Source organism: Phycodurus eques, chromosome 2, assembly GCF_024500275.1.
Source record: "Phycodurus eques isolate BA_2022a chromosome 2, UOR_Pequ_1.1, whole genome shotgun sequence".
NCBI classification, from domain to species: domain Eukaryota; kingdom Metazoa; phylum Chordata; class Actinopteri; order Syngnathiformes; family Syngnathidae; genus Phycodurus; species Phycodurus eques.
The window spans coordinates 9,198,129-9,225,926 of record NC_084526.1 but is presented as its reverse complement, the minus strand read 5'-3'; the positions used below and the strand labels follow the sequence as shown (position 1 = coordinate 9,225,926).

At 42.1% G+C, this 27,798-nt stretch overlaps 1 protein-coding gene across 1 annotated transcript in view; it reads left to right on the top strand.

Annotated features, from left to right (window-relative positions):
- The window catches only part of kiaa1549lb (KIAA1549-like b), a 64,200-nt gene extending 38,706 nt beyond the window's left edge, over positions 1–25,494 (top strand). The window contains 16 exon segments of the mRNA XM_061701327.1: positions 2,808–2,867; positions 3,384–3,535; positions 4,451–4,622; positions 5,755–5,918; positions 7,078–7,113; positions 11,425–11,609; positions 14,140–14,270; positions 15,026–15,144; positions 15,358–15,569; positions 15,973–16,105; positions 20,594–20,968; positions 22,117–22,211; positions 22,468–22,616; positions 22,710–22,762; positions 22,764–22,862; positions 23,938–25,494. Of these exon segments, the coding sequence (XP_061557311.1) occupies positions 2,808–2,867; positions 3,384–3,535; positions 4,451–4,622; positions 5,755–5,918; positions 7,078–7,113; positions 11,425–11,609; positions 14,140–14,270; positions 15,026–15,144; positions 15,358–15,569; positions 15,973–16,105; positions 20,594–20,968; positions 22,117–22,211; positions 22,468–22,616; positions 22,710–22,762; positions 22,764–22,862; positions 23,938–24,201 (2,399 nt within the window). The 3' untranslated portion in view covers positions 24,202–25,494.
- The last annotated feature ends 2,304 nt before the right edge of the window (positions 25,495–27,798 follow it).

Genomic DNA, 27,798 nt, shown 5'->3' with positions numbered 1-27,798 from the left:
ACATGAGTTTGGCCTGACCACAAAGACAGTCACTGTGAGTTTTTCAACAAATCTGCTAATAAGTGAATCCTCGAATGCTGAATACTTGAATATTAACTGACATAACTATGTCACGCTGTCGTCGATTCAAATCCACCTGTTTTGCAAGCCTTATGTCATTTATTGCCTTTTGCATTCATTTGACAAACCGCATTGATGTCAAACTTAAACCATGTCACAAAGTCATTTTGGCCTATACGTTATGCATAAAACAATAGAAAATATTGGCTTTTGATGGCATGGGACCTTTAACTAAACTATGAATAACATAAAGGATAAATGAAGGGTAATGACACGTAGAAGTTTGGATAAGAGGCAGTGGGTGAAATCTGGAGCTTGAAATGAGTGTGTGATATGGAAGACTGGATCAACACCAGTTGAGATTGAGGAGGTAATTTGTGCTATGATAAATTTAAACACCTCAAATAGCTAATGCATCAACCCCATTAGCCAAGCAAGTTGCACTCACTCCTTGAAGAAGAGAATGAAGATTTTAAATCTGGGAAATACATAGGGAAGGAGGAGAGTTGGATGCATGGAAATGAAGGCAGAGCTGATTTGGTGACACCGACTATCCATTCGATTCTGACGTGGAGTCCGTCATGGCCCTCGCAGGCCGTCTCGTTGCCGGTGGAAAAAATAAAGCGGTAAAAGTGTGTCGCAACTTGCCAGTTCAAAGTCACGATGCGTGCAGAATCAGGAGGAGGAAAAAAGCGGATATGAGCGAGTCTTTCTATCCGCATATGAGATTCCATCCATCCATCCATCCATCCATTTTCTATACCGCTTGTCCTGTTCAGGGTCGTGTGGAGCTGGAGCCTATCCCACCTCACTTCAAGCGAAAGGTGGGCTACACCCTGGACTGGTACGGTCGAGATTCTTCAGCAAAAAGGTCGATAGAGTTCCAAGTGGACAAAGCGTGTGGGCCCAACAGCCTTTAACTGCTCTCTTAGTCTGGCCCCTCCCCAGGGGGGCTTCCACTGCACCAAGGCGGGAAACTCATCTCCTCCTTCTTGCATCTTTTATCCCCATTTCATTTCCCCCCTCATAATCTTACCAGATCCATTACTCTCTGTAATCTCAGCTGCATGTAAATTCTAAACATCACGTCTTTCCATGCAAGATTTTAAGTTCAGCACAAAATTAAGGATGGATTTGGTAAGAACTAAATAATGAAACAGCAACATTGATGTAGTAATTTGTGAGCGATTGTGTACGTGTGACTATATATAGATGATTGACCATTCATACAAATAAAAGAAGACGAAAAAAACAAGCCAATGCTAAGACTAACAGTCCCTTTTTTTCTTCTGGAATATGGCCACCAGGAAGGGGAGTGGGAAGTGTTAGTGTTTAAATTGCCTTGCGTGTCACTGTTTGAGTTTAAGCAGGCCCTGCTGTAGCTCCATTCTGGACTCACACAAGGGCAGGTCAGGCCGTTGCCAGGGAGACCAGATTGTTGTGATGATGCTGTGTAGTTGAGCAGGTAGTTGAACGTGGCCCTGTGTAGTGAGTTTTGTTGAGAAGTTTTGGATAGGATGAGTCTGCAGAATGGATGCTGGAATGGAACTGGGATAAGAAGGCGATACAGTGGAAGAGTTGATCATGTCATTGGTTTGTCCGTAAGAATTTCTATAATCTGACTATGATGAGTCCAGATGAAGCTGAGCATACACCCTGAAAATTGGATGAACAGCATGCATAAGTCATACTGTTAATACTCCGATAGCCACAACTTCCTCTTCTTCTTGGTTTGTTTGACATGTGTGTTGTTCTGCAACAGTTCGACCCCTACAGGACTGAAGTGGAAGAGCAACAAATCTAATGCACATTGTGAGCGGCCACGTCATTGCTCTCCGTCTGTGATGAACTTGCAAAGTGTGACTCGGAATACCTCTCAGCCGAATGGCTCCAGCTCTGTCTTCAATCCGAGAACCAGTCCAACTACTTCAGTGCTACCTTTGACCTGAACTGACTTTTCTATTAAACTGATTTTGCATTGAGCCCTGTAGCTACAGTATGTTTTCAATGCTGACTGGCATCGTCTTTTCCTCAGCCACCATTCCTATTGCTTGGTTGCTATCATGCCTGCGCGTACATGAGTCTGCTTTCACAGGCCAGCGATGCAGCATCCTTGCAAACACTGCAGCAGCCCGCGGCACAGGAGTTTAATCAGGCAGGAAATAGATATAAAAAGAACACAGCATTGACCAGAGCTTAGGCAGCTGAGCGCTCTCCTTGCTGCTTTGTTTGTCTGACATGCAGCCAGCTCAGATTTGTATCACACTACATCAGATATTTTACACCTCATAACCAGATTACAATGATTGAATGCTCAATTAACATAGAATATCGCTTGTTAGAATGACTGTTGAGATATGAGAATTAATGTAATTGCTTTGCTGCTTACAATCATTGTATTTTTCCCGCATGTCTCCCAAAAGCAATAGAATGGTGACTGAAACAAAATATATTCAATTATTCAACTATAACAGAATCGTTGCTTTTATTACAAATAATTACCTTTTATTTCATGTTGACTTTTCAATATTTTAAAACAAATATGAGCAATAAATAATTACAATTTCATTTCTGTATTGTATGTACAAATGATTTTGATGTAATTTTAATTAAGTTTTATATCCAGTAAAACATAAATTATGCATTCAACACAGTTGTATGCTCAAAAGGAACAAACGAAACAACTTCATCTTTAGATGTCAGTCAGATGAGTTAAATATAATACATATTTTTATTTATTTTTCCAGCCCTGGAGTATCACAACCTAAACACTTCTATCGCCACCAGAGACTTTTGGGTTATCACAGGTACGAGTATTATTTCACTATCAATATTGTCTTCTTTTTTTCCCCTTCACCTTACTGTTGTGTGTCGGAATAAGCCTCCCTTGTTGCAGTGTGTAGATATTTAAGACGATCATGAATTCTTAGCAGACCAGTTTCTTACTAAACTTACTGTCAGGCAGTGGCAAAGGCTGCTAATGAACCTTTCAGATCATAATGCTTCTGTCTGAACCTGCACTTCTGTTGAAGGTATTCTCCTTGATAACAACATTTAGTGACACTCAACAAACCACACAGTCTGAAATATGGCCTTTTGACCCTAAACAAATTGGAAGCTTAATGAGGTGATTATTGATCAGTGAGTTTGTGTAGATAATCAGCAAGTACTAGGGTTCACTTCCTGGTTGTAGTAGAAATTAAAATCATGTAAATACCCAACTTTTGCAAACACATTCTGGACACGTGTCTAATTTGGCCTCTGTGACTGAAAGATTTCTAACAAACCACTGGGGCTCTCTCATGTGTCGTCCCCCTTCGCAGTAATCCAGGATGTGGACAACGCCAGCCTGGCTGAACTGTACCAAAGCTTTGCCAGTCTGATGGAGCAGCGGCTCGCCGAGTTGTTTGTGTTGGCCCGCCAGCAGGGCACTCGCTTCAGACGTGCTACCGCTGTAGGCAGCTACACTGTCCAGGTATGATAGAGACAGTCGTCCGTGGGGAATGGCAGCTCTCAGTTGCAACACAACTTAGATCCTACTGAGTGACTCAAATGAATTTATAGCATGCAGTGAGAATGTCTGCTTCAGAGCATCAAGGTTCACATTAGGATGTTGTGTTCAGTTTGGCCATTACTGTCTGAAGTAATGTGTGGGTTCCTTCTGGGTACTCCAACTTCCTCCCACAGCGCAGGTACTATTTCTGGGAGATGGTCAGCCAGAATTTCAAAGTGTGCTGAGCTGATACTGTACCATATGAACAATGTAAACCACTGACCATTGGTCCAGTCATTGTAACACATGAGGATGCATGGCGCAAAGAGAAAAATAAACACACATCCTAACCTTAAGATTAGCCTGTTATGCTTTAACTCTACTGTCGACAATATTACACTCCACAGTCTCTACTTGGCCGCAGCGCTCCATTTTCTGGGTGCCCTCAGTCTCCACTCAGGTAGAATTCATCTCCTTAACATTGCCAACAACCACATCCTCAGAAGTAAATACAGGAGCTTCTCATTTTCCTCTCTTGTTGTTTGTTAGCATACCACATCCTGAGTGATGCAATCAATACATCAATATTTTTGCAGTTCCTCGTTAAGCTTCGTGTATTTAAAAGTGGAACAATTACTGCTCCAAACCGATTTGAGTCGAGCTGAGCTGAGCCAAGCCAGTACTTGTGCAGTGGAAAAGCTAGATGAATTGCATGTAGGTGTAATTGTGAATGTGAATGTCTAGTAAGGTTCAGTTTGGTTTGGGATTCGCTGGAAAGGCTCTCGCTTGCCTGTGACCCTGCTCATCAAAACAAGCCTTGTTATCTTTGTCTAAATGTGAAGATGCCAGCACATCTGATATTTATTGTATTGATCTTCTTCTGTTTGGTCTGGTCAGATGGTGAGTGTCAGAAGGGTGCCGGGATTGAAGAATCCAGCAGAGATGACCTACTACGTGCAACACAATGGCTATCCCTTAGCGGGCACATCAGCTGCCAAGGTCCTCAACACTGTGGATTCTCAGACTATGGCGCTCACCCTGGGCTACTTTGTTCAGCTGCAAGCAGAACGTAAGCAACAGCATCATTAAAGCGTTTGACAAGTGGACGCAGACAACCTCAAACCCCATAGTGGGTTTAGAAAGAAGAGCTGCTGGAAGCTTTGTGTGCTATAATCTTTCTCAAAGACTGCCGGCAGGACACTGTTTGCTCAGGCTGCAGAGCTGCTCGGTGCTTGGTGAACAGTATAAGAGGGAGACAGTTAAGGGAGTTAAGGGCTTGCAACATCCTCTCGTACAGTAGATTGTTGCCCACAATAGACTCAACATTAGGTTGAGCAGAATGTAGAGTATTATAGCGTAGGTGTATTGGCCACATTTGCATGTTTTAGGATGATAAAGTAGACTGTGTATTATATTATGCATTCAACAAGCACATAATTACGTGGGTCCACTTATGCTTTGTACCACATTATATAGTTTTCAATACGACATTGAGTTTACAACTGTATATACAGTGAACCTCTGTGTTTTCAAGAGACCTGCTGCAAAAAGCAAAAATCTGAAAAATTAACGCCCCCCCCACCAGAAAGTTTTAAATTGCCTGGAGATGCCACAAGATGGTGACAAAGCACTACTTTTGTCTAAATGAAGCTCCTCAACGTACTTCAACACAGTTCCTTAGCACCAACATGCCACAGGATGGCGGTAAAGCACTACTTTTGTCTAAACGAAGCTATTCAACTCACTTCAACATACTTTCCTAGCACCAAGATACCCCAAAATGGCAGCAAATCACTAATCTTGTCTAAATTAAGATGAAGTAGAACAATTATCTTCCTTAGCAGTCTTGTTTTAATGAATACAAAAACAGCAGAGACCATCTACATACCAGAAAATGTACAGTACTCGCTACGATCTGATATCCATCCAGCTATCCATCCATTTTCTATGTAACATCCTTATTAGGGTCTCAGGTGAGCTGAATCACATTCCAGCTGACTACGGGCAAGAGCTGGGGTAGACCCAGGAATGGTCAAATCAAATCAAAACAAACCATGTGATTCACTATTCAACATTAACACGAGCAATGTTGAAACAATCATTTAAAAAGTGTAGCCATTTGAGTTAAAAAAAACCCAAAAACAAAACATGATTGGTGCAATGAAATTATGATGGTAATGAAAATGGTTTATATTCTTCAGCTGTGGTCAAGAACCCTCCAAATAACCTTTGGATCATCGCCGCAGTGTTGGCGCCAATAGCTGTCGTGACGCTCGTCATCCTCATTATCACAGCTGTGCTGTGCAGAAGGAACAAGAAGGACTATAAAGCAGATGCCATTGGAAACCTCAATCCACGAGCTAAGGTAACAGTCTATACATCTGTATGTTGAATTGCATCCTTTCCATCTCGACAATCCATTCAAACACCCCGTTAAAAATAGTTCTCTCTCAAGCCAGCTGCACACCAAGCCAATCACCCGAAATCCGCTGAACAACTTACTGCCATTGCACATGGGCTCTGCCACTAGTTTTAATGACTTACCAACCATCTGCAACTAGTTTGGCTGTGATTCCAAATGTCGCAAGTGAATGGTGTCGCTACAGCTACACAAAATGCCTGCTTATATCACATGATCTTTCACAACAGTCTCTTACATATCTACTATTTAATATACAGTATTGTCATGTTGTTGTGCATCACAATTTGAATATAATAAGAGAGTGACAAGTATGTTTAGTTTGTTGGCCTGTATTTCCTGCAGGGTCTCAAACCTATGGCCAAATGTGACTATTGCTGCCCAGTTCTAATTGTGCTAAGCTATACCCACAAACGTTCTGCTTGACCGCATGTGACTACCATTCACTAAAACGTGAAAATAAATTAGGGTTTTCCTGTCTATATGCAAACAACTGTGTTTTGGAAAGTCTGAGCTCAGGCTGGAGTGTTCCAAAAATTCCATTCATTATTGGGAAATGGCCTTGCTATGTTTTACAAAAGCTGGCTATCGTAATATTCGTGTCTTACACGCAGCCAATTACCACTATTTCGTAATAGTAAATGAAATTAGTTAATGAAATACATTGTGTCACTCATGGTGCAATGGTTCTCACCTGACATCTATGCAGGCAGCATAGGTTCAGTTGAATGTGAGTGTGACTGGTAGTCTGCCTCCATACAGTATGTGGATTGACTGGCAACCAGTCAGCCTTTTACTTGAAGTCAGTTGAGGTAGGCCCCCGATCCCCAAGCGGTCTGAAAAACGGATGGATGGAATAAGCTGCTCAGTGATATGAAGAAAGTGGATCGATTGAGCTGATTAGAAGTGAAAAAAAGAAAGAAAAAAAAGGGATCGTTATAACATCAAACTATGATTTATCTCAGAACATATAGCTTTCCATTCATCCCATCATCCAATATTCCATTCAATCAATCTTCCGTCTTTCATTTAGCCTATTCTTCCATGATGAGACGTACTGTAGCTACCTACGTTGTACTGTTGAAGCACTTTATCTCACTTTCAGATGGCGTATCGGAGGGATGTCAACTACTATCACCAGGTACAACATTTTCTGTCTTTGCATGCTGCCAAATCAGGGGTTAGAAGGAACTATCTACACTGCTGTATACTTTGCCGTGCTGATGAAAACTAACAGCACAGCAGCCCATTGGAGCAATAACGCTTTTTACAATGGGATTCTCTTGGATGAAAGACAATTGGCTTCAAGCAGCCTCCAGATGTTACGTGACAGATCCAGCCAGCTTTTACACAAAGTGTTTATGAAGCACAGGCGTGTGAATTTACAAGACTGCAATGAAGCAGGTTGTCGATATATCCCGCTCAAACTCATCTGAGCACCTCCTGTGTACTGTTATTTTTGCTGAGTTGGGCTTCTCTTCACTCGAACGGATCAGTGTCGATGAATGAAAACAAAAAGTGACACCCTCAGCACATTCTGCTGCTTTATTGATACTAATAAAAATGCTACACTACCGTTTGTAATCCACAGTTATTACAGTACACAATTGATCCCGCTGCGATATTCGCATGTAACCACCCACATAGTGATTTCCCTTTGAGTAAAAATGGTGATTGGTTGCTTCTGACAAACGTGGTCAGTGCATATATTGCTGCACTAGTAATTTATTGCAACTTTAACTGAATATTAGACATGGTTAAACATTCAGTGATTTCTATAGACTATATGAGGGTGTGCACTAATACAAAGAGAGAGCTTGTTCAGTGGAGTGCCACATTGATTTTGCAACATTGAACGGCTGCGTTCAAAGCAATGTATACAGTATTTCAATCTGAGCGTGTGTGTGTGTGTGTGTGTTGAGTGTGTTTGTGTGTGCGCGTGCGTGTGTGTTCTTTCATGTGATTGCTACCTTCCTCTATACAAACACTAAATCATTCCTCCTCCGTTTTCCCTAATGCACTTTAATATTTTAATCCATCATATTTTTATGAAAACTTGCCAATCTCATTTTATCACCACCCACTGTGAGTGTTTATTGGACACGAAGTTGGAAGAAGATGAAAAGGGCTTTCGTTAAATCAATTTATCTTCTGCAGTTGAAGGCACAGCAGCGGGGTAAACACAGTTTTTCCCTGGTTTGTCTACAAATATGAGTAACATTTTCTGCTATTTTTGGATAACTGGGTTCATGGCATTCTTTTGGATGCCTTGAATATTAATTGTACTTTTGGAATATATTAAATACCTATTTCATTTCTTCACAATAACTCATTGGGGTAAACACAGTTTTTCCCTGGTTTGTCTACAAATATGAGTAACATTTTCTGTTATTTTTGGATAGCTGGGTTCATGGCTTTCTTTTGGATGCCTTGAATATTATTTATACTTTTTATTAAATATTATTTTATTATTAAATACCTCTTTCATTTCTTCACCATAACTCATTGGAATACACCTATGAGTGCTTTTATGTTAAAATGTATACTGTATGCTCACGTGGGGAATGACAGTGTGACCTGGAAGGGCCTGATTGGGAGGAATGCCCCCCCCCAATCAGAACCCGAGCGGTGTTCTGTTATTGGACTTCTGTGCTCATCACGGATTGTCCATAACGAACACCATGTTCAAGCATAAGGGTGTCCACACGTGCACTTGGCACCAGGATACCCTAGGTCGCAGTTCGATGATCGACTTTGTGGTCGTGACATCGGACTTGCGGCCGCATGTCTTGGACACTCAGGTGAAGAGAAGGGCGGAGCTGTCAACTGATCACCACCTGGTGGTGAGTTGGTTCCGACGGTGGGGGAAGATGCCGGTCCGACGTGGCAGGCCCAAACGTATTGTGAGGGTCTGCTGGTAACGTCTGGCGGAATCCCCTGTCAGAAGGAGTTTCAACTCCCACCTCCGACAGAAGTTTGCTCATGTTCCGGGGGAGGCGGGGGACATCGAGTCCGAGTGAACCATGTTCCGCACTTCCATTGCTGAGGCGGCCGACCGGAGCTGTGGCCGGAGCTGTGGCCGACAGGCCACCGTGTCGTGGCGGCAATCCCCAAACCCGTTGGTGGACACTACCGGTGAGGGATGCCGTCAAGCTGAAGAAGGAGTCCTATCGGGCCTTTTTGGCCTGTGGGACTCCCGAGGCAGCTAATGGGTAGCGGCTGGCCAAGCGGAATGCAGCTTTGGTGGTCGCTGAAACAAAAACCCGGCCGTGGGAGGAGTGCAGTGAGGCCATGGAGAATGACTTCCGGACGGCTTCGAGGAAATTCTGGTCCATCATCCGGAGTCTCAGGAGGGGGAAGCAGTGCACCATCAACACTGTGTATAGTGGGGATGGGGCGCTGCTGACCTCGACTCGGGACGTTGTGAGCCGGTGGGGAGAATACTTCAAAGACCTCAATTTCACCGACACGCCTTCCCATGAGGGAGCAGAGTACGGGGTACCGAACCCCCTGATACGGGCTGTTCGGTCCCTGTACGACCAATGTCAGAGTTTGGTCCGCATATCCGGCAGTAAGTCAGACTCGTTTCCGGTAATGGTTGGAGTCCGCCAAGGCTGCCATTTGTCACTGATTCTATTCATAACTTGTATGGACAAAATTTCAAGGCGCAGCCGAGGCGTAGAGGGGGTCTGCTTTGATGGCCTCAGTATTGCATCTGTGCTTTTTGCAGATGATGCGATTCTGTTGGCTTCATCAAGCCGTGACCTCCAACTCTCACTGGAGCAGTTCGCAGCTGAGTGTGAAGCGGCTGGGATGAGAATCTGCACCTCCAAATTTGAGACCATGGTCCTCAGTCGGAAAAGGATGGCGTGCCCTCTCCAGGTCGGGGATGAGATCTTGCCCCAAGTGGAGGAGTTCAAGTATCTTGGGGTCTTGTTCAGGAGTGAGGGAAGAATGGAACGGGAGATCGACAGTCGGATCGGCGAAGTGTCTGCAGTGATGTGGACTTTGTATCGATCCGTTGTGGTAAAGAAGGAGCTAAGCCGAAAGGCGAAGCTCTCGATTTACCAGTTGATCTACGTTCCTACCCTCACCTATGGTCACGAGCTGTGGGAAGCGGCCGAAATGAGTTTCCTCCGCAGGGTGTCCGGGCTCGCCGTTAGAGATAGGGTGAGAAGCTTGGTTATCCGGGAGGATCTCAGAGTAGAGCGGCTGCTCCTCCACATCGAGAGGAGCCAGATGAGGTGGGTGGGGCATCTGATTTGGATGCCTCCCGGAAGTCTCCCTGATGAGGTGTTCCGGGAGGTGTTCCGGGCACGTCCCACCGGGAGGAGACCCCGGGGACGACCCAGGACACGCTGGAGAGACTACGTCCTTCAGCTGGCCTGGGAATGCCTCGGGATCCCCCCGGAAGAGCTGGATGAAGTGGCTGGGGAGAGGGAAGTCTGGGCGTCCCTGCTAAAGCTACTGCCCCTGCAACCCGACCTCTGATAAGCGGTAGAAAATGGATTTATGGATGGATGCATACTGTAATTGACCAATACATTTCCAAGGATTTCAACGTGCTGATCTTACTCTGTGACACTCAAAGCTCAGTGACCAGTCATTTGAACTGCTCTAAGTGCTAGAGGACTCTACATCATTTTGCACAATTGTTTTTTGTCAATGTCTTTACGTCTCCAAAGTGTTCTGTAAATTGACTGTCTGTTGTACTAGAGCGGCTCCAACTACCGGAGACAAATTCCTTGTGTGTTTTGGACATACTTGGCAAATAAAGATGATTCTGATTCTGATTCTGATTCCTATGAGAACGTCCTGTTTAAACCTCAAAATGGTGAGGTACTGTTGATCAACTAACAGGTGTCATCTTGGTGTCATTATGTCAAACTGTGCACTATTTGAACGGCAATTCTAAATGAAACAGGAACTGTATTGGTCGATTCATGGATCGAACACCTGATGTGAATTTTGCCATTCAGCTCCTTATTACAGAACAGCAAGTTGTGTACAAACTACTGAAAAACATTGAACAGTTGGACATGTGCATTCAAAGATTTCAGTTGTCAAATTACGTTCACATGTAAAGGGTTCTAGGGCATTTTAGGTTCATCCTGAAAATAATTTTTTGGTGAGTAGTGTGTACTGTATATTATACATATACTGTATTTTGACAGGTTTAAATCTATATTTGTAACAAAGAACGACATGCCCATAAGCCAAAGAAAAGATGCCAATAAATGTACATCCTAAATGCTAACCGAACTGGTGTGTGTTGCAATGGATTTTCTCATAATGAAAGTTGTTTGATTCTTTTAATGTGCCAATTAGCGCTGATAGTAATGCTAACACTGAAAAATTATTTGATGGTATTACATTAATGTAAAATACGGTTTCATATTGTTCCTTTCATTTAAACTTTTTTTAGATCCTTTTTTATTTTATTTTTTCTCAGCCGGTTCAAGGTTTTGACTACGCAAAGCAGCATTTGGGGCAGCAGGGAGGAGACGAGGAGACCCTACCTGCTGGTCAAGATACTTTGATGTTATCCTTGAAAATTCGGGATGCGCCACCTTCGCTGGAGAAGTCCTTGAAACATGAGGTCAACAAGGCGAACCTCACCAGTGACAAACACAAAAGGTATTTTCACCTCCTGCATCCAAATGGAAACCCGCAGCAGGGACAGCCCATTCAGAGAAGTCAGAGAGTGTCCTCTTAATGCCTTGAAGTTGAATAATACAAAGGTTTGAGCAGAGATCTACGTGTGGCCAGGTCAAATTGACAGCAAGAAGTGCTGTTTTGGAAATGAATTGTCATGTTAAATCATAATGGATTGTTTGATGCTGCCCCAAAAAGGGCAGAATCTCTCAAAGCCTGGATTCAATTTCAGTCAGGATAATGAGATTAAACATAAATGTATGTGACAGAAGAGGCAATACAGGGAGCTGGTCGTGCGCATGACGTTAGGATGACTCACTGTCTTCAATCACAAGTCAGACGCACTTCAGCTTTACCTTCATATTTCAATCCAAATTGGAACACCAGTTTTCCATGATTATCCTGTGCTTGGACGCAACGAAGCTGGAACATAAAACAGTTAACTAATTAGGCAAGAGGCACGGTCTGATCACATGTCAAATCACTGACGCATAGCAACAGATAGTTATACCTAACGTTACATGTTTTGGGGTTTCGGACATATTTTGAAAAAATGTAATTAAAGGAGGCGTTTGCAGTGTTAAACCTACTAGCATAAATTTGAATGTAGCCTCACTTCACTAATCCCCCCCCCCCCCCCCCCCCCCCCGAATCTCTGACAAAGCCTCACTGGCCATTATCAAACATGGTCGTTCATAATGGCATGCAATTATAAAAGTGAGTAGTCGTGATGAATAGTCACAGAGAATGCTGTGCAGCGTCAACAAAATAGCAACGCCAGCAATCCGAAGCTAGCATTCGCACTGTAAACAAGCTGACGTGAGCCATAGCTGCTATGTTGGTAGCGTGACTTATTAGTAATGGAGTGTTACTATAACACAAAAACACCGGTTTGAATTTTTTTTTTTGTATTATCAATTAAAAATCAAAAAGAGCCTGTAGAATAGTGTAAAGTGTAGCTGGTCCAATACATTTGTCCAACTAGTAATCTAGTTCTCATAGAACACCTCAGTAAAGGCGCATTTGTGGCATATGAACAGAAACTGCAGAAGAAATAGCCGATACAGCTAATATTACAATTCACTCATCCTTCCATCGATTGATTTTCTTCCGCTTATCCGGAGTTAGGTAGTGAGGGCAGCAGCGCAAGCAGGGAAGCCCGGACTTCCCTGTCCCCAACCGGCTCTTCCAGGGAGATCCCGAGGCATTCCCAGGCCAGCCAAGAAAAATAGTCTCTCGGAACGATTTCAACTCATATCTCAAGGCACCACTGGATCTATTTTTCTTACGTATAACTGAAAAGGGCAGCACAGTAAACTAGTGGTTAGCACACCTCCTTTACAGTACTGAGGTTTTGAGTTTGAATCTCAGCTCTGGCCATCTTCCTGTGTGGAGTTTGCATGGTCCCTTCGTGCTTGCGTCGGTTTTCTAAGGACACTTTGGCCTCCTCCCACATACCAAAAACATGCATGTTATGGAAATTGAAGACTCACAATTGTCCATAGGCGTTAACGTGAGTGTGGATGGTGTGTCCTGCGACCCAGTCCCGGGTGTAGTAGTTGTACCCCACCTCTCGCCCAAAGTCAGCTGGGATAGGCTCCAGCTCACCCTCGAGGACAAGCGCTAAAGAAAACGGATAGATGGATGTAACGGAATACTTGGATGATTTGATCGATATACTGTATGTAATATCATGAGTGAAATTAGGAAGGTTTCAATTTGTCCGGTCATTTCAAATACTTATATAACATATTCCCACTCCTACGCCAAATTCAGTCACCGTTATCTGCAGTGAGCGTCTTCCTCCCTAAAGGAAAGATTTTTCATCCTGCCATTCCCTTCATCCCATTTGTCATGATTCCACACATCTTTTAACCCAACTTCCCCCTCGCACGCAGCCAATGTAAATGTATTCCCTACGTCTCTATTAGTTATCACACAGTGCACGTCTTTGTTGAGGCCACGCAGCGCCGCCTCAGTGGGAGCCGGGAGTGCATCCTCTATTCCTCTGTCTCTCTCTTCGCTGTTATCATTCTTAGCAGACAAATAAGGGCTGGACTGCGGCGCTTTGATGTCACTGTCGGCGCGGCTCTAATTCCAGCCTCAGTGCAGCGTTTTAAGGCCCTTTAACACGATGCGGACAGACCCAGCGTTTGTCTAATTAAAAGCAAAATGATGTTCTATCACTGCATCCTTTTAAACATAGCAGACACACCCATGCATGTACTAATACAGAGAATATTATTTATTGATAAGGTTTAAAGGTTGCTGCTTGATTTAAGACTAATTCATATCCCAGTCCTTCCTCTGTCGTCCGAATGTTTTTGGACTGACATAACTTCTTAAAACAATGCAGACTGTAGTGTTGCACAAGTCTATTGTTTTAACAAACGACTGCCATCATAATTCAATATGTTTCGGAAGGTGTTAAAGGGAAGGGTGACATAACCTGGCTGCGAGCCCGGCTTTTCTGAGAGCTCACCGCCTCTCCTGTTGCCATGGTTACTTGCAGCAAGTTGTTGAGTGAGGACGGTTCCGTCATCAGCAGCGAATCAGAGCAGCGGAATTCCGTCCGGGGCTTGGCGGCGCCGAAAGTCACAGCGCAGCAGAAACCAACAAAGGAGGAGACGCGCAAGAGAGACGGTGAGCGTCTCACACACACGGGGGTGTAAATACAAAATCATTCACGCTTCTTACGACAAGGTCATGTGACAATCGCATCCTGGTTTGTTTCTCACGTGCTCTGCATACAAAAGTACACTCACATAAGACTACATTTCGTCACTGCATTTGTGATAGCAGAAATGTTACAACTCCGCAGTATGCAGACATGGACATGATGCTTTTGCATAAAAAACACTCATTATTAATACAAATCGCACAGCATATCACGAGTGGGATGCTGTGAAACTAGCCCCTTAACATATTATAAACACAAATGTGGACCATGACTAATAACAACATTATAGATCACCAAGTACCATTCCATCCGTTTTCTATACTGCTTATCCTGTTCAGGGTCGCAGAGAGCTGCAGCCTATCACTGTTGACTTTGGGTGAAACCATTCACTCTCACATGCACACTGTCACTGATTGGGAACTAAACCCATGCTCCGTGCACCAAAGTCAGGGGAATGTACCACTTCACACCATCATAAAGTACTCAAATAAGATATCGGAGCTAAAAAAAAAACAAAAAACAACAAAAAAAAAACTGCATGTAACAAGTAAAAATGGGCATTCAACTCAGCAAGGATGGAGCTCCACTTCCCATAGCTGGCGTCACGCTCTTTAGACAAATGATTCCCAAACGCTGTGATATGAGAGATCATCACATACAAAATACTGATCAGTTATTTGAAGTTGCTTTGTGAGTGAATTTACTCTCTATTCTTCAGACCCATACGACACCTCCTCTGGCTCCCTGCAGCTCATTTCAATAAAGCCCATGACGGCTCAGCTCAACTACTCACAACATCTTTCCTCCGAGCGCGACTCAGCCATGCTCAACGGAGAGGTAAATCATCGGCATAAATGCAAACATATTGGCTGATATTTGTTCTGTTTGTGTCTTAAAATGGATGTTTGTATTGAAAACCTATTGAGAACATTTTGTCTGTTAAAATCCTTGCTGAGTTTGTTTTTATGGGTATTTATACATGCCCAACCACCTGTCTCTTTTTCTAGCTTATAGCTACAGTATGCTTATAGCTTTCCTCTTTTCTTATAGGTGAACTTGGCTCTCAAGCAGCGGTCGGACGTCGAGCACTGCAGGAACAAACTGAGGGTCAAGCCCAAGAAGAAGGGCTATTTCGACATTCCTCCTATGGATAACAGCAGCTACAGTGGCTGGGCCCTCTCACAAAGACAGCAACGACATGGCCACGAGAGGGCTGAGCCTGAAGAGGAGCGAAGTTCCACCTATGTCAAGTCTCACGTGAGGTGAGGAAGATTGGAAAATGAATGGATATATTTTAAAAAAAAACTGAATTCCCATTTTACTGTCACTTTTAATGTGAGCAATCCTTCAGTGAAATCCACATAACTGCTATTAAATCATACTCTACCCCAAGTTGTTTATGATTTCTGGCATCATAAAACCTCCTGTCACGCTCAAGGGACACTAAAACAAATAAATGGCTTTTAATTGATTTGTTGTCAATGTGCTTACTTTACTGCTATGCTGTTCCCAATATACTAAAGCTGTAATTAAAGGCTGTGTTGCCTAAATTTGGAACCAAAAGCTGTATAATCTGAGAGTAGAACTAATCCTGGAAAACTGAATACATGGTTTCTCTTTTTGCTTAAGATATTAGCTACTTTATTTTCCTAATGTACCCTGCAGGCACAATCAGGTAGGGCAGACATCATATCGCAGCAGACAGAGCCTGAACAGTCCAAGTCCTGGAGGAACTGAGATGGATTTGCTTGTGATGAGGGAGAGACCCAGGAAAGGCATCCGGAACAGTGGCTATGATGTAAGTCCAAACCTTTGTCATGCCACAAAGTACATTACGATAGCATAGAATTCAAATTTCACCATTTAACAAACTATAAGAAATAAAGATCCATACCATGCTATACCATCAAATATGACGAAGAAACATACAAATGTTATGTCGTCTCATAATGAACATACCACATAAATAAACAATAAAATGACTATACCTTAAAATACCATACTGAACCATATTGCACTGACCTCAGAATCTGTCTGCCTTTGCCCCGATTTAAATTCACCAAAATCGCGTTAGACCAGCTGCACCAAAAATTAGACATCTTTTCACAGGCATAAGGTTAGACTGACTTTCTTGTCACTCCACTGGGCACATCTCAAATTGCACAACCTCACAGTGCCGAAACACTGAGCTGGGTATAAAACGGTCTGTATGGGAAAATAAAAAATCTACTTAAATAATGATTCAAATAAAATATACTGCAAATAAAAGTAAAAAAAAAAAAAAAAAAAGCCAAAATAAATGTTTCAAGACATTTGAAATGTCATACAATAGTGGAAGGCAGTAGAGGAAAAAAGTCTAGTTCTACTAGTGTGAAAAGTATTACTAGTGAGGACAAAGAGCAGACTAGTACATGGACGATTCAGCGCACTAGCGGGCAGTGTTGGGAAAGTTCATTTTCTACGCGAAGGAGTTCAAAATTCAGTTCACCGTTGAAAAAAATTCATAGTTCATAATTAAAAATTTTGAACTAAGTTCACCGTTCCAAAAATTAACTAGTTCATACTTCTTTTTTTTCCCAGTATGTTGCTAACAGGCAATTATCCTCAAAATACTGGCGTTTCATTTCCTCATTGTTGCCACCCATTCAGTCCACACTAGTAGCCAGCTGCAGCGTTCACTCTACAATCTCAGAAGCATGAAAAAAAACTTGTTGCTTGAATAGTCTTTTTTAAAATGAGGAATTAAAACAAAAACAGGACTTTTGTTCTTAATGGGCAAACAAAAACATGCAACACAGCATTACAGGAACGATGGTAAAAGGACATTGATAACTTTGCATTCTTTGCAGCTCTGGCTGACTATATTGACAAAATATTTTCTATTCTTATATTACAAAACAAAATAAATTCCATATTGTGACAGTGTGATCGCAAAGTATTTTAATACAAATAATAATTTTCCCAGTAATAAATTTTTACAATGATGTACTGCATTAAAAAAACAACGAAAGAACACATTTGCTCTAATTTCTGCAGTGTCCCCGAACGCATCTCACGCACACAGGCTCCTGACATGCCTGCCGAATGTAAACGTGAATGACGGTTACAAAATATGGCTTTCATCCCCGACATATGAAGGCTCGTATATAATGTGTCCAGACAGGTTTGTCCTGGAAGTCCCGAGCAAAACCTGGCATTCTTGAATGAGAATGACCTTTCGTTCGAAAACCTTTCTTTGACGCCAGAATGAGCGAAGTCTCAATAATGTTCAGGCAGAATTGAACTAAGTTCAGTTCGCGTTTGCCAAAAATATAAAGCAGTTCATGAACCGTCGTTCATAGACTCGTTCAGGTAAAACACTGCTAGTAGGATATCAAATAAATGCTCAAGCGGCTGCCATACAAACAACCTTTCACATTGTCATTCTCTCCTATGAGTAATTTACACTCTTCAAATAACCTAAGAAGCATGCACAGCACACTACATACTGTACTATAATTGTACCACCATATTTGTAATAGGCTTAAGTTGTGTTTAACCAGTGTTAATCTAGTCACATGTGTTGTAAAAATAGGCCAAAAGCTTGTCAGACATGACAAGTTAATGCTAAATCCGTGTCTTCTTGGCTCATTTAATACTTCAAGACAGAACTCAAGACACACTCCGCTCAGGTGTGGTCACCATGTGCACCAACAAGCTGGCGGAAGACAATTGATTCATTTATGAATCCCGAATGAACATTTATAAGGTCTTGTTATGTAATGCATATCCGTCTCACTGCTTCATGCTGCCACCTTTTATTGTTCCATTATGGTTCCTGGCTCCCTAGTGTAATGGAGCAGACTGTTCACCCTTGGTGTTTTTACTGTGAGCTGTTCTTTTGTAAATCATATAAGCAGTGATATCAGTGACTGAAATGCCGCATGCCACTCTCTTCTCCACATATCCCTTGCATTTTGTCCAGCTTTGAAAAGAGAGATACTAAATGCTCTATATGTGTTATGATGTAAGTCTTATTAGTGTGATACAGCAGAATGGAGGTACTATTAATGTGAACACTCCAGATTTCCTGATAGGATACAATTTTTGTCTGCTGTCTATACTGCTTTTGTGCATTACACTAAATAGCTATAACAAATAAGACTCTGAATAAGGAGAAAACCTTGACAAACCATTTAAAGATGCTGGCCTGTAAATTGTGTTTTCTGTTTCTGTTTTCTTTTTTTTAACCTAGACAGCCCCCCCCCCCTTTTTTTGTTTTTTTCAAATTTCCTGCTCTTTTTGATTACAAAGGGACCAGTGTAGCTGCAAGCCCCGTACTGCAGATATTACTCCCTTTCCATTTTGCAGGGGAGACTGATTTATGAGTTGCACTACAGCAGGTATCCCGTGGCAACCTTCTATTTGCACAGGAAGTAGGACATTCGTTTTCATTTGTCACCAAACAGCTCAAACAGCTCGTTTTCATTTGTCACCAAATATACAGGCTTGGTGAATGGTTTTGAAAGGGAGCACTGTGAAATGTATGGAGTGGTTAATATTTGCAATGACTGATGCTGAGGAGAAAAACAATGTGGGCTCGGGATTGAAGAGCTGTAGGTTATTCACGCAACCTTCCACACTACTGTCAACACTTGGTCAACATCGATCTGCATATTGGCTGTATTGATTATTCTTTGCCGCTTACACACAATGCAATGCAGCTGTAATGGGATTTGTGTTGACTGGCATTTGTGTTGACTCAAAGGCTGTAGATTTGGAATTCCACCAAGATTATCATGGTAGCATATCATGAGGAGCCTCAATTTAAAAATGATCTAATGATTCATTCTGGGCATGTGTTTAGCTCTTTAGTTTATTCCGACACCAGAAGTTGAAGGTAGAGAATGAAGTTTTCAAACTGCTAGCAAGATTTGAATGTAGCCTCACTTGACTCCCGTCACTCCGCGTCTTTTCCCAAAGAAATGCCCCCAGCTCACTAACGCGCATGGACGGCATGGAGTATTGCCAAACATGAAATGTTACTGGTTTGATGTTGAATCTTTTGGAATGTACAATCAATTAAAAATATAAGAGAGGTGATTAACTTACCTGATGATCCAGTGAAAACGCTGATGCTTTCCCAAGCCCAGCCAGATGCAGCCATCCGCAAATAGGCCACCACCCTTTTATACTGTATGTCTACCCTTGATGTCGAGAGCGGTCCAATTTCTTCTTTTTAACCTTTGTTGCGAACCGGAGTTAAATCATCCAACCAGAAAACTACAATAGTCTTCTTTTGTGAGAGTCTGCTTTGTGTTGCGAGGCTGCACGGGCAAATGATTGACACACTATTCCGTCATGCCTCCTGTCTCTACAGTCTATGATTACGTATTGTTGGCGCGCCCTGACAACAATAATTAAAATTAAATTAGAGGCATAAAATGTGGGCGGCACGGTGACCGACTGGTTAGAGCGTCAGCCTCACAGTTGTGTGGACCCGGGTTCAATCCCCGGCCCCGTCTGTGTGGAGTTTGCATGTTCTCCCCGTGCCTGCGTGGGTTTTCTCCGGGCACTCCGGTTTCCTCCCACATCCCAAAAACATGCATTAATTGGAGACTCTAAATTGCCCGTAGGTGTGAATGTGAGTGCGAATGTTGTTTGTTTGTATGTGCCCTGCGATTGGCTGGCAACCAGTTCAGGGTCTATCCCGCCTCCTGCCCGATGATAGCTGGGATAGGCTCCAGCACGCCCGCGACCCGAGTGAGGAGAAGCGGCTCAGAAAATGGATGGCTGGCTGGCTGGCATAAAATGTGACCAGAGAGGGATGATATTTCAAACAATCCTTTTAATAATATCCGACTGTCAGGTCATACAGTATTTGGAAAAAAAAGTTGTCTTTATTTTTTAAATCTACGAACTCTACCTTTAAGTGAAGTAAGCTGACTCACATTCAAAGCAACATTAAGGAAAGATTGAGTGACAATGTTAAAACGTGAGAGGCCTAAGTCTCATCAGCAATGTGTATTTCCTTCACATAATTTAGGAACGAGTGTTTGATTATAAACTGTGTTAATGTCTTTTCACTTTTATATGGCAGTTAAGAATGTGAAATTGTTAGCATTGCCTGTACATTTCATAATTTTGGGATTTCCCCCCCAAATCCGTACAAATTGTTGGATTGCATTCAACCTTAGAATTTCCACGTTACTATCAACCCCTTACCAACATCCTTTCATCCATTGGATTATTCTTTGCAGGAAACAGACAAGTTTTCAAGTGTCTGCACTCTGCATGTTTATTCCAGACCGAGCCTGAGTTGATTGAAGAGACAAACGTCGACCATTTAATGGATCAGAGGGGCTTCGTGTACGGCCGCGGTCTGAAAGGCCAGTCACAGGCGTCCACGCTGAGCTCACAGCCATCCATTGATGAAGTGCGGCAGCAGATGCACCTGCTCCTGGAGGAGGCATTCAGCCTGGCCTCGGGGGGACACTCCACATCCGGGAGGCACTCCCACCACCGTCGCCCCCCTCCTGATCAATACAGCGCCGCTCCAGCTTCACTTCCCTATGCAGATGTGGTGACCAGTGCTCCGGGCACAATAAGCTGCAGTCGCGGAGGACTACAGTGGAGCCCGTCTTATGGAGCAGACGTCTATCAGTGCAGTTTACCCAAACCAGTAAGCATGATCAGATAATATAGTCTCTCTAAAGCAAATGTGTCCAAACTGTGGCCCGAGGGCCATTTGAGTTCCACTCTAGCGGCCCACAGCATATGCTAAAGTTAACAATTGACACAACCTGTTTGCCTGCATTGTATTACTTACTTTCTACACTGGGTGACAAGGCAGGCGAAGTAAAGGGATGAATCTGTTCTCGTGGGATACAGGACTAAAAAGTCCTGGAAAATCCTTACTTTATCATCTAGCTTTTTTTTTTTTTTTTAAATAAATATACAGTTCTGCCTTGAGATACGGGTCACCCAAATAACAGGTTTTTGAGATATGAGCTTGTCTCTTTGCCGATGTTTTTCTTTGCTCTGCGAGTAGAAATTTCAGATATGAGCGCTGTACGGTGGCAGTGAAGTCAGCTTCATAAAAAGCAGCAGTTTGGCGGACAGTGAGCAATTCTTCAAAAGAAGAGGCTTCAAGGCAAGCTATATATTGCCTCTCCCAGTTGTAGTTTACTGTCAAACTAAACCTAAAACAAAGAATTACACATTCTGTATTAAAACACACACACACACACGCGCACACACACACACACACACATAGCTTTACCTTAGTAAAGTCCGTTTAGCTAAATTCTAACAAACAATGCAAAACCCCATTGATGGGCTAACGAATAGCATCGGTGTTATAACCCTATAAACATGCAACACATCTGTCTATCTGATAGTATAAAAACGCTCACAGGCATGTATTCTTTATCCTCTGCAAAGAACTACCAATATTACTAAAGCTTACTGAGAAGCTGTGACCAGTCCCCATGTGTACCTGTACTGTATATCTGTATTGGGCGAAGATGATTTAAGATACAAGTGTTTTGAGTTACGACATTTGTCATGGAAAGAATTGAGCTTGAATTTCAAGAAAGCACTGTTTAGAATATACAGGTATATAAAAACAATTTACATTTGCTTTTGACATTTGCATATCTTCACCAAGACTGATGGATTGATTTTTGTGTGTTAATGTGAAGATTGTCAAAGTGGCCCTTGCATCCTTGAATTTTTCAGTAAACAGCCCTTGGAAAAACACGTTTGGACACCTATGCTCTGAATAATCATGTTTATGTGAACTTAAACCCTTGTCATTATCTCTTGCAGGCCTTTCACTTCACCCAGCTGCCTGATATGGCAATTAGCTCTCCTCCTCCTTTACCACCTCGCACTGGACCACCTCCTGGCACCTCCTTAAGACGGTAATGCTCATTAGGTTTCACTCCGACAGTACACGATTCTCTTTCACATCCATTTTCAAGAGATTTGATATTCTCGAGATAATGTACTGGGACCAGTGTGATTTCAGGCCCTGTATACATTTTAATATTGAACTAGTGCATTGAGGTATGGCAAGAATGTTAATGAGCTAATAGCTCATCCACATGGAGTATGTCTGCCCTCTAGTGGCGACTGCTTAGTATAATTCTACATTTATGCCACTGCCATCCCGCTCAGTTCCATCTCTGACCTGGGGCCCAAGGGAAGGAGCTCTCAGACATCTGTCACTGAAATGCAGAGTCCACATGACAACAACCCATATGGGCCAAGCTCCAAGGCGGCACTTCCATCCATCACTATAGAGCAGCCTGTGTCCAACTACTCAGGTGAGTGGACAGCGAGCCAAGGTGACATTTTAAAAGTAAGCCATGACATGTAAGTCTCACTCCATGTTTCCCCCTCTCTCGTACTCTCTTCAGGAAACCCAATAACAGCCATCTATTCCATCCCAGCCAGCAGGCCGGGCTACTCAGGACTATTACGTCTCCGCCTCGCCCACCTCCTACCACAGTCCCTCTTGGATGTCCTATCCTCCTGAACCGGAAGATGTGCCGCATCAGTGGGCAGACTCTGTAAGGAATGCCTGAATTAACCTTGTGACTAACAACATCAGAACAGACAAAACATGATAGAAATACAGTGGTGCCGTGAAATCTGAGTAAAATTCGTTCTGTCACCACGCTCGTAACGCAAAACCCTCAAATAACCTTTTCCCATTGAAATGAATGGAAATGCCATTCAGCCATTAAAACATACACTACTGACATAATTAAATAGAATGAAAAATAATAAACAGTTTTTGTCACACTGCCTTAAATGAATGGCCATTGTGCTGTTCCTTCCGGTATGCCTGTATTGGTCACTTGGGAGCAGTATAAGACAGACAGATACAGTATATGGTTCAATCGAGACTCGCAGTGCATCAGTACGGCACTAATATTTGTCATTCTTCACAGAGGATAAAGAATATATGAGTACTGTTATATTGTCTTTCTACATGTGTTGCTGCACCATTTCTGTTCAATCATTTGTTTGAAGGGTAATCACAGCTGCTAATTTGCATTAGCATTGAGCTAGCAGACTGAAAGGCTAAGCCATGTGGTTGGTGTAATTCGTTGTTTTATGCTTAGTTTGACACTCAACTCTAACTGGGAGTGGCAATAAACAGCTTGAAGGCTCTTTTTTGAACAATTGCTCAATATTTGCGAAATTGCAATTTATTGTGAAGTGAGTAGAGTTCACTGCCACCATATAGGGCTGCACTCGCAAGTCAAAGCAAAAAATCAGCCGAACAATGGCTCGTAACTTGAAAAACTCAGTCATATCTGAAGGCACCACTGTTTTTGTTCTCCCCGCCATCTCTCATGATTAGACCTTACTCTACAAATGGACAAATTATATTTGAAATGAGCTTTTTCCAAATGATTATTTGTCTATGTCAAAAGAAGTAACTAACTAACTAACTAACCAACAAATAGTTATCATAACATTTTGTGTTTGGTTGAGGTAATACGCTTTTGTGTGTTTTAACTACTGTATAAACACATTTTGGCTTTGTATTTTATTATTGACAATGCTGAATTTATGTGTTTTTTTTCATCTTCTTTTTAAAAATGTTTTTTTTTTAACCATGGCCCTTTTTTCCAGCTTCCTTTGCCGGGTTATGTCGAGGCTTTTCCCCATCCTCGCTACCCACAGGGAAGCCCCTCCTTACTCCCCCTACAGTACACTCAGGCTCTGGACCAACAGCCTGCCACCCAGAGCACAGCATCCCAGAAAAGCTTGCAGCAGGTGGGGAAGGACACGGACAGCATTCCCCTGAGCAACCTCTCCACTTCCGCACTTGTACACGCTATAAGGCAAGAGGTGGCCAAGCTGGCAAAGAAGCAGAGTGACATGTTTGATTTCTAGTATGGATCCCACCCCTTTGTCTCCAGGGGTTAATGTCACATTGACCCACAACAGACTAATGAAAGTGGAAATCTTTCAGACTGCTTTTTGATGTTTGTACTGTAAAATGACCAGATCTTATTAACCCATTGACTGATTTATTTTCTTACACCAGTCAACTGCTCGCATAAAGCAACAGAACATTTGTAGTTTTATTTTGGAGAGGAAAACTCCACCTCCTGCAATTGATATTCGAAGTGACTGCACACGTCATTGTAGATATGTCAATAGTACGAGCATACTGTATGGGTAGGAAAATGTGCTTATATGAAAGGATGTGAACAGTCAAAATAAGCATTGTTTTTACCAAAAGTACCAAACACTTCCTGACAGCCTGGCCGTGGACCGCAGTGTATAGAAGCATGTAAAATGATGTTTTATCCCATTTGATGGCGTCAAGCAGATTTGGTGGCAACGCTGTTGGCCCTTTTTAAACATCACCATATCATGACCAACTGCCTCATCAAACTCAACAATTCCAATATTTTCAAATTAGTCATCACGATAGAACCACCATTAAACCGTTGCTGAGAAAAACAAACAAACAAACAAACAAACAAACCAAAAAAAAAAACCACGACACGCATTTAGCGATTCATCTGAGTGGAAGAGACAGTCATACTTTGGGATAAAAGCCTTCACGGGTAATGCTCAACTCAATTGTTACTGCAGAATTGCTGTCTGGGGATTGTGACTTGGGACTGAGTGCCAATAAGTGCATGGAAGTTTATAGCAGGGATGCTGCATAAACATCCTGGTGCTAGCGATTGCCTCCTAGCAATTTAATATTGCTAATAACACGCAGGGCTATATAAAGCAATGATGTTAGAAGAACGCGTCGAGTTGTGAGAAGTGATTTGACTCAAATGTATAATTCACAGCTCCATTTATGATTTTCGCCCACAAAAAAAAAAAATGGTTTGTACTTATACATTTTGCTTAGGAAAATATTCATTGAAGTAGTTGCTTGAATCCCAAAATTACTTCTACTGATAAACCATAGCAGCACTTAATATTTAAACTGTACAACATACAGTCAAGTCATACTTGTGCACATCAGCAGTGGACACAGGCTCATGGTGGAAATACAGGGATATGATAACGAAAGGTTTTTAGATGGTCATTGACTGAGCTAACATGAACATGAGCTAAACACTCTAAAATCAATGTATTTTTGACTTCCATGACTGACTTCCTAATTTCCAATTAATCTGCTCATTGATTGGAGAGTGAGACAGAGTGAAAGAACTAATAGCCCACATGATCAAACTTAAATAAAAGTGTGTTTTTTTTTTAATTATCAGAAGAACAGACTTGGCTGTCTTTGCCTTTCTCATGCAAATGTCCTTTTCCACAATTCATAACTGGATTTTCCTCAGCCAGGTGAGAAAGCTTGCCGACTTCCATTGAGGGGAAAAAAAAGAATTGTGTGACACAATTTGTAACAATACTGATGTGATTTTCTTTGCACACGCTTCTCTAACTCGCTCCAGTCCAAGGGCTTACACCAGATGATAGTGAAAGCAAAATTAAATACATCACAGTGTTTATCCGCTTTTTGTCGAATTATTGCATTTTCTCCCTCATGTGGAAAGAATGAAGTATATGTGTTTGGGGAAAAAAAAAACAGAAACATCACCATCTTTGAGTTAAGTCAGAAAAGTTCTCAGACTGGTGTTCTATGCCCACTTTGTTTAAGATCATCAAACAAATAAATATCAGACAATAACCAAAGACAACTTACATTTTTAAATCTTCATTTTATTTATTAAGAAAAAAAACATTTAGTTACATTGCACATTCATTTATCTTAAACATGAAAGAGGGGAAACTCATCATTCATTTCAATCATTTTCAACACCGCTTATCCTGGTTAGGGTCGCGGGACACTGGAGCCTATCGCAGCTGACTTCGGGCGAAAGGCGGACTACACCCTGAACTGGTCACCAGTCAGTCGCAGGGCACATATAGACACGGACAACCATTCGCACTCACATTCACACCGTCACTGAGTGGGAACTGAACCCACACTGCCTGCACCAAAGTCAGGCGAGTGTACCACTACACTATCAGTGACTAGAGGGGAAACTATACAAGAAAATAAACATTTGAGAAGGGGCCAAATACAAGTACTGTAACTGAGACATTACTGTACAGTGGAAATAAAAAGTCCCTGTTCAAATGTCAGGTTTTTGTGCAGAATTAGACCAAGATAAATCATTTTAAAAGTTTTCCCACGTCTAATGTAACCTATAACCTGTACAACTTAATTGAATTACAAGAAAATCTTGTCGTAGGGGAAGTAAAAATAAACAACTGAAATAATATAGTTGCGCAATTGTGCCCACCCGCTTGGAACTGGGATGTTGATGTGTTTAGAATTAACACATTCAAACTCACGGTAAATGAAGTCAGTACACACCTGCCACCATTTAGTGTCTCTGATTAATCCCAAATCAAGTTCAGTTGTTCTAGTAGGCTTTTCATTATGTTTTTGTTTTTGTTTTTAGCTTTCTAGCAGAGGCCTGAAGGTACGTATGGTGTTCTTTTGCTGATGAGCAGTCTTGTGTTTGCATTGAACACACATTTTGAAATGATGGCCAAAAAGTTCATTATTTTTAGGTTTCATTGTACTACAACACAAGGGGGAGATTGTTACGGTCCGTTGAGTCTTGGAACCTTTCTGACACACCTACTATACATGGGCTTTAATTCTAACTTTGTGGGAACAATTTGTTGGAGGCTTTTTTATTACTGGGTAGATAAGTCACACTCCAATAATGCATGTTTAATGAGTTTGGTGTGAAAAAACATGAGAACCCTGACTTCACACCCATCAAAAATGGCGCGAATTACACCTGTGAATGTGACTCAGTGTTGTCAAATTCTTTTGCTATGTAACATTGTCAATATAAGATTCAAAACAACGCTGCTCAGATTTCAACTACACTGTTAAGTGTAGTTAATAATTGAAAATGAATTCAGTATCATATATTATGAGATCGTAGCATGAAAGTAGTTAGCATGCCTGCCTCACAGTTTCTGGGTTCGAATCTCATCTCCTGCCCTTCTGTGGGGAGTTTATATGTTCTCGCTTTGCTCGCATGACTCTTTTCCAGGTACTCCAGCCTACTTCCAAATCCTCAAAATATGCATGTCGGTTAAATAAAAACTTCTAAATTGTCCGTAGGTGTAACACTGTGAATGGTTGTTTGTCAGTCGGCCTGACTATGTGCCCTGCGATTAGCTGGCGACCAGTCCAGGGTGTATCCTACCTCTGGGTTTGTTTCAGTAATGCTACATTTAAGTATAAATCATAGTTTACTTGAACACTCATTACTCACGACGTCCTGAAACTGTTGTGTTGTTTTTCTGTGTGTTGTTAACGTTTACGCACCATTTCTGCAGGTCAGAATGGTGGGCGTTGAACATGTAGTACACCATCTTCCCACTAGGGTTCAGCATTGCAATATACAATCCAATGCCAGCATGAATAGTGTGCTTATCAACAGTCACAGAAGTTAGTGTGTCGAATTAGGTAATTTGAGAGTAACATGC